At 39.3% G+C, this 15,515-nt stretch overlaps 1 protein-coding gene across 3 annotated transcripts in view; it reads right to left on the reverse strand.

The window, feature by feature from the left end:
* The window catches only part of shoc2 (SHOC2 leucine rich repeat scaffold protein), a 37,659-nt gene that overhangs the window by 15,664 nt on the left and 6,480 nt on the right, over positions 1-15,515 (reverse strand). For 2 of the 3 annotated variants that reach the window (XM_088915867.1, XM_088915868.1), the window contains exon 2: positions 2,561-3,571. In XM_088915867.1, the coding sequence (XP_088771993.1) occupies positions 2,561-3,257 (697 nt within the window). In that variant the 5' untranslated portion in view covers positions 3,258-3,571. The remainder of the gene's footprint in view (positions 1-2,560; positions 3,572-15,515) is intronic. The other variant, XM_088915869.1, reaches the window with a different exon arrangement.

Raw genomic sequence — 15,515 nt, forward strand, 5'->3', positions numbered from 1 at the left:
AATTCAGAATGGAACTGGACAATTAACTGAAAAGTTTAAACTACAGGGGCATCAGATAATGATGATGAGACTTTAATAATTTTCTGTACTCTGATGCTATATTAAATAAGAGTCCAGCAAGATGATTTAAGCTCAGAATACAGTGCAGTTTCTTATAATCATATACTTCAGTTGTCTGCCAGAATTCCTCAAAATGATATTCGGTGCATTTGTGTTCTGATAAATGCACATAGTTATTGTGATAGTTATTCACAAGAAATTACTAGACACAGAGGGATTCCCAATTGGCTCAACCAGTAAAGGTGCTCACAGGTTAGAGGCTCTATGGCAATGGTGCCACTCCTTGGTCCTGGAGGAACACTATGTCATCTGGCATTTCAGGACTTAACTGACCTGCTTGCTTATTTAAACTTTTATTTAATTTGTTACTTTGGGCAGTTCCATCAAAAATACCCAACATCAAGGGTATTTTTTCCCCAAAGTCAATATACAGAACATTACACTCTTCTCAGCCTGCTGGCCATTATTTCTGACTAAACAGCTCTTACTAGTTGATCAATTAATCATGAACAGTCAAGTGGGCACCACACTAAGAGATACCTGATTGAGATCAGTACTGAAACCCAAAAACTGGGGTACCACCTGCAAATTTATTTTCTAGTAGCTGAAAGCTAATTTCACAAACTAAACAACCGAAATCAATTAGCCTGTGATTAAGAACTCAGTTAGTTAAATCAGACGAGATAGTTTTCTTCCCAGACCAAGGCTGGGAACCATTCTGGCCAGGACTCTCTAAGCTGCAGCACAGTTTGTTCACTGTCACTACCACTGCCAGGGAGGGCAGCTGGGATTCAAATAGGGCTCTAGTGGACCAATGCCAGCCTATCCCCTGCAATGTTCCTGGTACCCGCAGGCTAGTGGTAAAAAAAAGTGAAGGATATACTATAACTCTCCTTCAATCACTTATGAACCTTCTGTATGGGCGGAGCGGTGGCTCTGTGGCTAAGGATCTTTGCCTGTGACTGGTAGGTTGCCTGAGCAAGGCCCTTAACCCCAACTGCTCCAGGGGCGCTGTACAATGGCTGACCCTGCGCTCTGACCCCAGTCTTCTCTCCCTGTCTGTGTGTCTGTGTCTCATGGAGAGCAAGCTGGGGTATGCGAAAAAAGACAAATTCCTAATGCAAGAAATTGTATAGGGCTAATAAAACAACATTATTATTATTTTTATTACATTACTTGGCTAAAAAATGGAGAGTGTGTCAATGGGTAGGAGAATCCTGTCTCCTCTACCTTGTTCGTCCCATGTTTGGAAGGGTGTCTTCACTGTTAGCCACGATGTAAAGAAAACTGAGGATTTCGAATTGTGTAGGTCCATAATAACGGAACAATCAAAAGGATAATTCCATGCAGAAAAGAGAAGAAGCCTGTGGAGCCTTCTTCGGGTGTGTGTAATAACTAGCTGCGCCAGTATGTAGCAACTGTTGTTTCATTTTAAGAAAAAGCAGAGAGCTAGCCAGTCTTGCATAAATGTCTAGGCAGTGTTATGCATGGATGCCTATCAGTTCAGGAATTGTATTTACCAAAGTAAAACACCAGAATTATGGACACTCTGTCTTCAAAAGACAGAATTCACAAGGCAGTATTCACTTCAAAGGTAGGGAAATAAAACTTAAGTAAAAACAAAGCGTATTTAATGAAAACACAGTTTTGGTGCTCCCCCATGGCTCAACAAGTAAAGAAACCCAGCTGTCCTTTACTACAGACATTGCTGGTTCAAGACTAGGCTGCGGCATTCGCAGTGGGACCACAAGTCCCTGGGATGGCTGAGCCCTGCCAGGGGTGGATAAGCAGGATATCATTAGCTTGTCACGTGCCTGCAACCGTGCAGCGCTGTTACTGACAGCTGCAGTACTCCTGTAATCAGTGCTAGCTCTCCCATTTAGGTCCAGCTACGAGAGCTGCTGTGGCGAGCTGAGCTGATTAACCATTGGCAATTTCAAACTACGCAGGGAAAAGAACAAGAAAAAAAAAGATGATTCTAAATGCTAAATGTCAACATTTTAGATCTGGTTTAATTATCAAATAAAATGAACCAGGAAGTTTACCAAAGGTTTTGTACTTTTTTCTCCTGCATCTTTATTACTACATCTACAGCACTTGGGCCTCCCAAAAGGCTCAACCAGTAAAGGAGTTTGCCCAAGTGCAGGCTGAGCTCTAGGATCAGGGTTCGAGCCCCTGGGTCAGGTCACCATCAACTCTGACGAGGGCTCCCCAATTGGGTGAGCAGCACCAGGGCTAATCATACTCCATGTGGCCTCCTCCATTCAGTGAACTTCCAGAAGGGTGTGGTGCTGGCTGTGAAGTGTTAAAAGCCAAGTGTCTCACAGACAGGCAGGTTGAAGGAGTCTACCTGCATCTCCTCCTTGCCCTCTGTGGGCGAGCACAGCAACACGCAAGCATGACAGGGCACTTTTCTTAAACAGTCAGCTTTCGGGCATAAGGGGCAGATAACTGCAAGACCAAAGCCGTTATATTTTTGTGCTGCGACTGCAAAGCTTACCTATCTCAGCAGGTAGCTGCTTAATTTTGTTCTCGCGGATGCTCAGCATGGTGAGTTTGGACAGATTTTTTATATCCTTCTCCACAGTAGTGATGCGGTTAAAGCGCAGGTAAAGGGTGGTGAGGGAGGATAGCCTGTAGACCACCGGCGGGATCTCCCGCAGTTTGTTGTGCCGAAGGTCCAGCATGCGCAGCTTCTTCAAGTTGTCGAGAGAGTCCGGCAAGCTGGTGAGAGAGTTCTCACTCAAAGCCAGAGTCACCAGGCCCGAGAGGCAGCCCACCTCAGCAGGCAGGCTCTGAAGCTTGTTACTGTACAGGTAAAGTTCTGCCAACTGCGTCAACTCCTTGATAGACGTGGGAAGCAGGTGTATGGACCTCTTCGACAGGTCCAAACGCATCGAGTTCTCCTCCCGGCACTTATTAAGCTCTTTGATCACTTCGGCGTTGCTAGATTTTTTGCGAGTCCCCGGTGCCGGGTTTGGCCGCTTTATCGTGTTGTCCACAGAAAAGGCCACCGCAGGCAGAGCCCCACTAGTGTCCTTCTTTCCTTCTTTGGCATCTTTCCCTTTGGTCTTAGTTTCCTTGCCATCTTTACTGAAGCTGCTCAAGGCTTTGGCCTCCTTTTCCCTTTCCTTTCCCGAAGGACCTTTGGAGTCCTTCTCTTTCGAGTCCTTGTCTTTTCCTAAAGTACTACTCATAGCGGCACCACCTTCACCCAGCTGCACATGGACCCTGGGTCTCTCTTGTTAATGCTTGTTTGTAAATCTCTACAGAGATGGAAAACAAAGGGATGTAGTCTTTCATATATACATACATGTATATATATATAAAAAAGCAAAAGCCCTGCGATACAAAGTTCTTAGAATTCCATGGGAAAGCAAATGAGTCAAAGCAGCTTATCTGTTGTGACATCCATCTGCCACATACTTAAATGAACTGCACGCGAGCCCCGGTCTGGGATGAAGCAAGTTCAGTTGTGAAGGGTCACCCGGGTTTGCATCCTCAGGATTCTCTGCAGAATAGAAAGAACAGAGAGAAGAATTGATCATTTTCGTCCCAATGAACTATTGACAGAAATGTAAATACTAGTAGATTGTAGTTATCTCACTCAATGTTATGTTATCAGGCAAATGGTTCTTGCGACCACCGTTCTGTTCTTTCCGAGATGCTGGGAAGCCTCCCCGTTTTGAGTTTTACTGTTAAAAACCTATACATTAGAACAAGAGGCAAGAGACTATCTCAAATGTGATTTGCTACTTGGCACGATAATATCTAAGAAAAAATACATAGTTCTCAATCCTACTGTACATTGTCCATATTATTATTTATATTAAATTAATATGCCTATAAAGAGTATGTGTACATTGTTCATAAGAAAACTGGGATTTCACTAATGGTATACAAATTTGCACAAAACTTGATAAACTCATTTAACGTTAATCCCATCACATACTTATCTCACAACATACTCTTTAACATAAGAAAACACTAACAGTAGAAACATTATCCAAATGCATATCCGCATCATAGCAAAGATGATCATTCAAAATCGAGGTATTATGTCATCAGTAGAAAAAAAAACACACAGGAGGTAAAGAATTATAACAGGACTATACGATTCACTACTACATTTTTAGACAGAATTTTAAAAAAAACACCCCTAAACTGTAATGGTGCATTCAGTATTTTGTCTTTGATGAGATTAAAATTGGTGATTAAAGCCTGCATGTAAATACTGAAATACTGATCAGAAGTCTTTCAATTTAAGGGGAATTTTAAAATCCCATCTTGTCTCAAAGTGCCCCGTAAACACACAGTCATATGGCCAACCTATGCAAACAGCAAACTGATAAATAGAATTCCTCTGTATTAATGAATTCCTTTCAAAGTCAAATGGAAAAAAAAACATTCAAGGTTTAGCTGAGGAAAGCAAACAGAACTGGGCTTTAAAGCACAAAATAAACTCAGTGACCCCGATTTCCATATTTTAACAGCTTCCACTGGGTGTTGCATGGATACCACCATATAAGAATTAATTAAAATGTCAGAAAATAGTAAACCATACACAAACAATAGTCTGATTACATTCAAATACGGATAAAAATAATTAAATAAAACCCATAATTTAGGTCTACACTTCCTGATGTCTTATATCACAATAATAATCCTTGTGCCAGGGGAATTCTGTTTTTTTTCCCCAAAAGAAGTAAAAAGCAAATATCATTTAGCACTGTATTTTGTGGTTCTGCATTTAAGATAAATGGAAACTTCATCACTGTGATAAAGAGTTTTGAAAGAAATAATAACTGAATACATGTGCAGTCTTATAACCTGGCATTAGTTATTTATAATCAAACTGTTTATGAAATTTTAAGGGAAAATAACAGACATTTCAACAACTTACTCTATCTGAAGAGACTTATCGATACTGTATTGATACAGTAGATACTGTATACTGTACTACAGAATTCAAAGATAAATAAATGCTTGAGAAAGTTCTAATAAAAGCTGCTGAAAGAAAAAAATGATTCATATATACAGACTTTCTGCATCTTTAAAGCATCTTCATTTTTTTAGTTTCCTGATTTCTTTTCCGTTGAATCACTGAATACAATTCACACAAGAGTGCTTAAAAATATTGTATTAAAATACCTATGTCAAGTAGTACACTATAATGTTTCAACTAACAATGACCGTGTTTTATTTAAAAAAAATAAAGACTGTATGGTTTATAATTGCCTCTCAATACACTGTTCTATTTTTGCATGCAATGAAAACTATACATCATTTCCATACCCATTATTTTCTGTGAAATCCAAAGATGAGAAACCCATTACTACTGTCAGAAAAAATATTACACATATACAATAAGACCAGACCACAAAAATGAGAGTCACATTTGTTGTTTCCTCCTGTGAATAAGGGCTGTATACAAAGTACTTTATAAAGAAACATATAAATCTCCCAACGCTTAAGAACCAGCCACATACTGACATACCGAAAAGGTAGGAATTATCTTTGCTCGCTACTTCTGAAAAGATGATTAGCAGAATCCAAAATACGTTTTCCATCCTACCAGTCACAAGGGTGTACATAATCAAAATTGTAAAGTAAAATAATTAAAACAAAACACTTAGCAACAGCGCAGGTGTCAGCTGGTCCTATTAATAGGTCATTTGCACCCTCTCACATTTAGCTTACTTGAAAAGAATATTCTTGGCTACAGATCAGAACAGTTAAAAGGTCAATACTGCTGAGTTTAAACTTTGGTAACAATCCTCAAAGCCAAAGCCCCCTACAGACAGCGAAGTCTTTCCAGCTAGGCAATAGATCCCGGACCCCCATTTACATCCTCTGTAAAGGTCGGGGAATAAACAGCTTTCAAATCAGCCTCCATTTAAAAAAATTCTGATGTATGTCCATTCCTCAAGATGCTCTGTTTAGCTTTAGTTATTGAGCAAATCTATGTCTGTATAGCATCTTTTTGTTGACAAATTACAATAAAGGTTCTATCCTTACTTAAAGAGCACAAGCTTTTGTAGCTACACGTTCCTTTTCTCCAAGTATTGCTTATGTTTATATTTTAAAGAGGAGTTGCAATCGGATATCAAACTATGATTAAGAAATTCACTCCCAACTGGTTTCTTCTTTGAAAAACAAGGCATCACTTTCCACTATGTTTATAATGGTTGTGGTGAAACAGCATCTGAGAAGCCTTAATACTCAGTAACATCTTTAAGGTGTTATTGTTATTGTTCATTTAGTCACAGTCAAAACACTCCAACATCAAAATTACTTATAAACAAAAAATAACATAAAAACAAGATAGTCTATACAAATAACCAAACATTTGTATTTTGTAGATCTAAGCAAGATTGTACTTGATTACGCAACCTGCCACAAGTGATGATATTTACACCTTCTGCCTTTTAAGTGCAAAGGTTCTTATTTTTTAAATATAATCTCTCTGCAACAGAATACTGCACTGGTATATGTATGTCCATAAAATGGGACTTCAAAGTACCTGTAAAATATATCTCATGAACAAGGACAATTGTTAGCCAGCACAGTACAGAATATATGGATATAAATGAATGTTGTGGCCAGGCAGAGCTGTTGAGGAGTATTTCAATTATAAATAAATTAATATTATTGCACATTAGGATTCTTCAACTGTAATCTTGTTTTGGGCAAATAAAAGCTATATGTATAAATTAACAGCACACTGTTGAATGAGCACTACATTAACTACAAGAACAGTTCGCAGTGGTTACTACATTATAGTAATGGGATGGAGTCAGCTGGTCCAAAATATTTTTTTAATCTGATGGTATGACCCTAAAAGTGCACCAGATGTTGTTTTTCTGTGGGACATTAAAGCAAAGGACAGGCTGTCTCTTCTGTTCAAGTGGCTCACAGACTCATCCTGCGTGCTCATTTAGATAAATATTTGTCTACTAACTAAAGCTCTGGGATGGATGTGCTGTCCTACTGCCAATCCTTTGTATAAAAAACATACATTTGCAAGAATGTGAGTCCCCCAAGAACTGACAGATGACTAAAAGACAGATCTAAAACAATTTATATTCATGAAATCACAGACTTAAGACAAATTATTTTGTGTTAGCTCTACACTCTTCATTTAATAACCACTCTTTGAAAAATCAACACTTCATTTAAAATAATTAGCAAAATACATTTTTTCATTGAACTGTTTAGCCTGTTTCAGGCATGGGGGAAATCAAAAGACTAAGAGCACGCACTGCAAAAATCGAACTAAAACCAAAGCACAGAACTAAAACTGCACTAGAAGACAAACTCATAACAATAAAAACAAAGTTTAAACCCGTTGTTAAATACAATCACTGATGCTAACCGAATAGCCCTTACTAATTTATTAAGATTTCTTGGAGTGTACCTACGTCAAATCCAAAGCTACTAATGCAACATGAAAATTGCAGAAGTTGCAGAGGGTAAAAGAGAAATATAATATTACTTCAGGTTAGGATTTCTAGACTTCTGGGTTTAACTCAGTGAAAAGTCTGCGTGCAGAGATCACGGATATCACACGTTTTGCAACCAGTTTCAATGCAAACCCACAGTTAACCACATGCTTCACTTAAATATTACAATGCCAGATTTCCTCTCAGCTTAATTATCAGACACAACAGTGGAAAATTATTTTTTCTTTTTAGCATGAAAAAAAGATCCTACCACTAATATTATAACAATTGATTATTGTCCCATCACCCTCATATATTAGCGGCACCTTGACATGATGCTTCTATGAATAAAGCTGCTGGATTTTTAAACTAAGGATTTAAAAAGCCTTTTTTTTTCAATCAAAGCAGTCGATCCTCTCCACTTAAAAGGTGCAGCTGCAGGGCAGTACAAGCAAACAGGAATTCCAGTCACGACTGAACGGCTGGGGACAGTCCAGAATAATGTGAAGGTGCCACTGGCTGATGCTGCAGAGGCTGAGACACATGCTTCAAGAACAGCATGGCTGTTGGCACACTGTGAATAAATGGCACAGTTACTCCAATACGAAATTAAGTATGAGCAACAGATTAGTAGTAACAGCTAGGAAAACCGCATTAATGTCGCAGGCCTCAATAATGGACCAATCACTGAGAAGAAGTTTCACAATACACTTGGGTGCTACAGCACAAGGCTCAGCTTCTCCTGCTGCTTTATGAACTTGTCAGATAAGCACTCTTCAACTGCGGTAAACATTTAGCTTATGCGCTGTTTTCAAGTGATTTGTTTTGCCTGACCAAGTAGATGTCACGTTAAAACCTGAAAAGTGAAACTGCCTACTCATACCAGCTTTGTATTTTCGCTCATAGGCTAAAACAAATGAGTGCTAGTCCTAGGATAGTTTAGTCACTCGCCCTGCTTCTGAACATGCAAAATTACAAGAATACTTAATTATATTTAAGTTCTTAGTGATTGTAATTAACTAAAACTCCATCACAAAGTATATTGGCACAACCCTCACAATTAATCACTTTTTTTTCTCCCAGTTCAGCAGCAAGAATGGTTATTGTCAATGGAACTTCTAAATACTCAAACTTGCACATTTTCACACATGGATTAACACTCAAAAAGGAAAATTATGTACAGTACATTTAAGATTAGATGCCAATTACAGTATAGAACAAAAGGCCTTCTTAATGTCTGAATTATGATTTCTGCAAAGCCACTGCTCAGCCAGGTCACCAAAAACACTGCTCTACTTGAAATCACGATGAAAAATGGAGTCAAAACTATGGACTCAATGACCTGCACAAGTGACATTTATTTTCTCTGAAGCATATCGTAGACTTAAAAGCCAAAGTCTGCCCTTCTGATTCTTCCCCAACAGCAGTTACTGTACTTTCTATCCAGAAACGGCAGAAAAGCACAAAGCAGTTAACCAGTAAGTCCTCTACGACTTCTCCAGGGGGTTTCTGCAGGCTATGACTGCACTGCAGCCTACAAGATTAGCTCAAAGTATTTTCAAAAGGGAGAAGTGTTTGAACAGTAATAAATTAGAGAAAAGGAAAGCCTTAGTTTTTTTATCTATTCTACTAGATATAAAAGCTAGACCAAAAGCACTACAGATGACAAAGCACTTAATTCAACTGAAGCAGTACATTTTTAGTCAGAGCCCACAAGAAACTCACCCTGAAACCTGCAGTTTTACCTTTTTCGCTGAAGTTAAAAGGCGGAAAGCTTTCTATGTAACGTAAAATCAAACCGAACTGAAACTGAAGTTTTACAAAAGACTAAATGACTGAGTCTCAATATAATTCAAACTAAATGGCTCTTGACAATACCGCAGCTCCACACAAATTAAGGGAAAAAAAGGAAACATAACCCTTGAACTGCCTGAGTGAGTGCCATAGCGTGCTGGAAATGGCATACAGTTTCTACGCCAAATGTCAAGAAACAGGAAAATAACGGAACATAATCAAAACTAAACGACACACTGCATGTAGAAAAGCAGCGTAAAAATTAATCTTCCTTTCTAGCTGGAGGGATCTCTGCACTTGATTCTGCTTGTGCTACAGCAGTTCCTTGGTGGAATGAAAGTGCAGCAACTTTTAAGGTCTCAAGTACTCAAACTGATGGCACTGATAAGCCAACATCTTTTTAGTTAGCTGTCATTGACTTAATTACAGTAGTTGGGTAATTCCATTGAGAATACAAAATGTGAAATGTTAAAGAGGTCTAACAGCCAGCAGAGCTCCTCACCTCAGTTGTTCATTGTGCAACAGTCACTATGGAAACAGCTTGTAGGCCGTTTCTGAAAAAGCAAGCCTGTCTGGCCCACTGCACATTGCTTTTCACACAAAAATGCTTATAGCTGCATTTTCTTGAAAAAATTTGTTCTGATACTTGGGAATCAAATGTTTAATCACCAATGCTTAAAACAATGATAATAAAAATTGTTATATAATAATAATAAAAGCAAAGCTTCTGTTTTCTCTTGATGTTTAAAGTAGTGACTTTTCCACAGCAGATGTATTAAACGTCAGTTCTTAAAATAAATAAGATTTAAAAGCACAAATGGGTCACACGTGTAAAATTAACTGTGAAAAAGTGAAAAGATATTGCAAACAAGGAAAGAGGCAAATGTGAGATAAGGAAATGAAAGGCATCTAGAACTAAAATGTTCCACTTTCAGTACCACATCTAAAAGTTCATTTTGAAGGTCCCAAACATAGACGTAGTATTTGTTATGCTTCCATTGAACATACCAAAATCAGGAAGCTGAAATGAAGTCGGAAACCTTATTTGTTGTATACAACAAACCGCCTTTCATTAACAAGTTACAGTGAGGTACACAGTCACTTCATGGCAATTAAACAATGTTGACAATTTTACCTTAAAAAAAAGACATATGACTGTTGTTGTTTACAAACAATGTTTCAAGGGAGATAACGTCTTGGCAAAACAATGCTGACACGTGGTTCAATAATATATAAACACTTCCCTAAGGTCTGAGTTGTATGTACCTTGACCAGGATGTCTAGTTTCACATGACCGTGGACAACAGCTTTTGAGCAATTGAACAACAACAACAGAAACTATATTTTTCAAAACATTTCACTCCATTAGTTTATCCCAAGCCAGTGTTATGTCAGACACAGACAAGCCTCTCACAGCCTTATGCCTTTCCTGGTTTGGAAGAACACTTCAGGGAATGTTTATTTTTATAAGGTCCTTTTTTGGGCAGCTATGCCATTCTGTTTACATATTAAATAACAAGATGGATGGAAGCACCTTAAACACTTCACATACTTTCTCAGTGAAATCACACATTACCCTTTGCTGAGAGACTGCCTACAGCTTGAAAATCCTTCAATTAGGGGAAAAAAAAAAGATGAGGATCCCCATTCTCTTAAAATAATCTACATGCACCAAAAAATAAATTTGGTTAACATTTCTAAATTAAAACTAAGGTAATTTAAGATATAAAAGTCAGATCATAACAAAATGTACACCCTAAACGGGGAAAAAAATCCTTAGGACCTACTATGAATGGATTTTGCTTCTGGGTTTTTTGGAAGCCTTAAGATCTAAAAGAAAGGTCTGGACTGACCCGGTATTAAAAACAATTATATTGCTGCTGGAAAGCTTAATAAAGTGTTGTGAACAACATGTTTGTAGCTTGGAAGTATGCTAACTATCCATTGCATTGTTACATTCAATGTATATTTGCATTAACCAATTAGAGGTGATGGGGGAAAAACACCACAAAGTATCACTGCATTTACACCAAGATCAGTCCTTTCAAAGTGCAGGTTTAAAGCCAAATGTAAGCCTGTACTTAGGATTAGACATTAAATTAAGATAACTGGCTACTTATTCATTAAAGATCCCATACAATGTTGCTTAACAATAGGGACTTTTAACCCCAGTGTCTTGACTAGAATCCTTCTGGTTTTGCTCAATCTAACTCTTAGAGTTTCCCCTTAATTCAATGGAAGTCATTTTTCCACTTTAAGGATCCTTTGGGATGAAGAACATTACACCAATTCAAGGAATTATGTTGAAACCCATACCCAACAATACTGTACAAGTTTGCCTGATTTAAGGCATTAAGGAAAGACCAGACAAACAGTACATATAATGCAGATCTGAAAAGAAGAACTGTCTTAGCCAGTTAGCCACACTAGGATCTCAAAGGATTAAGCCTGTAATTTCAACTGGTGCTATATGTAATGTGTTGAGCAAGTATTGTCAGTTACCTTCAGCACTGTTTCAGGTAATCTGCTACTTATAACCAGACTTACTGAACACCTGTAGTGTGAAACACGTCTATACCTGAAAGCCTGAATTCAGACTTAGTCTTAAGGACGGTATATGGTGACCACATGTGATAGGGCTATTAATGTCATGCATAACGTTTTACTCATTCTTTATCCTTAAATATTCCTAGAACGATTTTGTTAGATAACTTTTTTGAGCAAGTTCCTAGAAGGGATACAGCGCTATATACATCTCACATTGGAAAAGCGAGACCAAATGAAGAGGAGACGCAGACGCCTTGGCGCACTGATGAAGGAACGGGCTTGCGGCAGCACACCGCAGGCAAAAATAATCCAAATAAATGCAGCACCACAAAACCTGAAATCCCTGAAAAACCCAAACCATTTTCTATATGAAAAAAAAACTAAAAGCAAAAGCCCTCCATACTTCCCCGTGTGAAATACTCAAATACAGAAAAGCTCCCTGGGGTGGGGGGACCCTGAAAATAACCCCACGAAAAAGTGATGAGGCAAAACGAGACAGAAGTGAGGCGGGCAGGGAAAGGGGGCAGGCCGCGGCGACAAACAGACGAGCAGCGAGAACCACAGGAAGGGGAGCGTGCAAACACAGAGACTGAGAAACTCGGCATGATGCAAGTCAACAGCTTCCTGTGTCTGTAATTTGGGCTGCGTGAAAATGACCTAATTTTAGCTGCGAGGCTCTCTTAATTTCGGAGAGTTCTGGGACAGAATCGACGTTAATGAAACAGCTTTCTAAACTTCAAAACAACGTGTCAGAAATCAGAAGCCAAGCACTCTAAAGTGAAAAGAGGATGAGCGGAGGGATACGAAAAGGAAAATTAAAGCCTAACTACTAATAAAAAAAACATTTACATTCCCTCACAAGTGGGGAAAAAAAAACCCAACAAATATCAGTGCAGTAAATAATCCTGGCAACGCTGTCATTCCCCAAAATGGACACATAAAAGCCTACTAAGTGAATCAGAAACCCTTCACACTCCAGGGAGTTGACAAGTTTGCGCTGGAGTTCTCCACTTTTCCCTCTAGCAGTCACCTATGGAATGGCTCCAGGAATCCTCCATCAAGACCAGGAGTGCTGAAAGCAGAGAAAGCGTTTTCCCGAGTCACCTGCAACGGTTACATAAGGGCCACTTGATGATGAAGTGGTCGTCTTTCTACAGCAAATAATACTCCGCTATTCCAAGCGCAAACAAAGAGTTACTGGGTAGCCAGTGTGGCATAAAATGGTGTTTCTCAACCTTTTTTTTTGTACAGGGGACCAAATCCAAAGTTCCTCCTCCTTTGAGGACCACTTAGGCTAAATACAAAACAACGGCAGAAAAGTTTCTAAACTCTCCCCCTTATAACCGTGCCTGTAATGGAGCAGTCAGCACTGGTCCACCAGACCAGGGGGGGATGAGGAGAATGACTATAGAACTTGTAAGTGAGCTATTTTCTGATGATGCCAAGAATGACAAAAGCCATACAGTGTAACAGCAGGCCAATAAAGGAAGCAGCCTTCAAAAAACAACGGAATTAGCTCAGGAAAAAGCTCCATTGTGTGCGCCAACTAAAATGCAGGTGGCACCAAATATAGACATCAGTAATTCCAACCATTTTCTAACCAATCCAGTACAGGGTCACAGGGGAACTGAAGCCTATCCTAGCAAGCGGCTGGCACCCTGGAAAGGACGCCAGTCCATCACAAAGCACACACAGACACGTACACATACACCAGGGCCAATACACTTATCGGTATCTCTTTGAACTGGGGGAGGAAAAACCAGAGCACCCAGAGGAAACCCACAAGAACACAGGGAGAACATACAAACTCCACAGAGATAGCTCCCCAGGAACTGAACCAAGGGCTGCAGTGCTAACTATTGTGCCAACCACCAAGAATGATGTATGAAATAAAAATAATTCAGTAAACATCCATATCTTAGTTATAATAATAATAATAATTGCTTACAATAATAAGTGCTTTTCTGGACACTCCACTCAAAGTGCTTTACAGGTAATGGGGACTCCCCTCCACCACCACCAATGTGCAGCATCCACCTGGATGATGCGACGGCAACCATAGTGCCAGAACGCTCACCACACATCAACTGTCAGTGGGGAGGAGAACAGAGTAATGAATCCAATTCATAGATGGGGATTATTAGGAGGCCATGATTGGTAATGGCCAATGTTACACCCCTACTCTTTTCGAGAAATGCCCTGGGATTCAGGACCTCGGTTTTACGTCTCATACGGAGGACGGCGCCTGTTTTATGGTATAGTGTCCCCATCACTATACTGGGGCATTAGGACCCACATGGACCACAGGATGAGCCCCCTGCTGGCCCCACTAACACCTCTTCCAGCAACAACCTTAGTTTTTCCCAGGAGGTCTCCCATCCAGGTACTGACCAGGCTCACACCTGCTGAGCTTCAGTGGGTTGCCAGTTGTGAGTTGCAGAGTGATATGGCTGCTGCTTATAAAGTCCAACCACTCTCCTAAATGTTACCAGTTACAAAATTTGTTGTTTTTTTTTTGGGGGGGGGGGGGTGGAATGAGTCCAACATCCTTCTGCTTAATATTTTGTGTTAATTACAGTGTGCTTTCAACCGATTGGACAGAAAATTTCATGTCAGCGCATGAAGGAAAAAGTAGAATCAGTCTGTTCACAAAGTTGCTGACTGTGCAAAAAAGAAAAGAAATGCCACAACCCGGACTACAGATATGTCAGCAGACTGTACAAAGAGACTGACTTTCCTATAACATCTGTAACGCAAAACTCGATAGCACAGCTTGAAACCACACCTATTACTCATGCACAAGTACGCCGCAGTAATAAGCAAAGTCGGATGCAAAGCAGTTTCTTTATAGCTCAAAGTAGACTGCAACTTGGTTCTTTGAACACATCCATCTGGATATCAAACCTTAATTACAAAAATCCAGAATTTCCCGATCATTAATTTCAGAATTACTGAGACACGGGCCTTTAACTTCTCCTGTCCAACACTGTGCAAGTCCAAGCTTTAATTCAACTTTAGTATCAGCAGGGAATAACCAAACATTATGGAAACAGCCAAATAGATAGCTGATAACACTGTGGTTATAAATCACTTCCCAGCTGTATGATAAGGAACAACCTGCAAACATGTTCAGACAAAAAAAGATTCAATTCAACTGAAGCATTATGATCAGCATGTACATGAATACAGAGTATTTGTTTTTTTTTTATAATAACAAGGATGAATCTATACATCAGAAATTTAAGGAGCAAGGCTTTAGGAGTAAATTAAGATCAAGATTTCTCACAAATTGGTGCAAAACTTTCAATGACAATATTAATGTTATAAATGTTACCCATTATAAAGTAAAATGACAGTGGTACCAAGAGGTGTATGAAAATTGTACAGGATATACATTTCAAGAGCACATTCAAGCTTGCTATGCCTTTCAAACTGTCAACACTGGAAAAAAACAACACTTTTTTGTATATAATGAGTATGAACGAAAGGCAGTGATACAAACAGGGAAGCAGGAAAGTCCCGTGCTCTTTCCCCACCTGCTGAGGGCCTCCAGTGCCACTGTATCAATGCCAAGGGCAAAGTGCAGGATTCTGTGAAACTCTACCGAGGATTATCCAAATGACAGTGAAAGGCAAAACCTTTCAGCCTCTTCCATTACCATCACACCAAAAC

The sequence above is a fragment of the Atractosteus spatula genome, chromosome 5 (genome assembly GCF_055471065.1).
Source record: "Atractosteus spatula isolate fAtrSpa1 chromosome 5, fAtrSpa1.hap1, whole genome shotgun sequence".
Lineage (NCBI taxonomy): Eukaryota > Metazoa > Chordata > Actinopteri > Semionotiformes > Lepisosteidae > Atractosteus > Atractosteus spatula.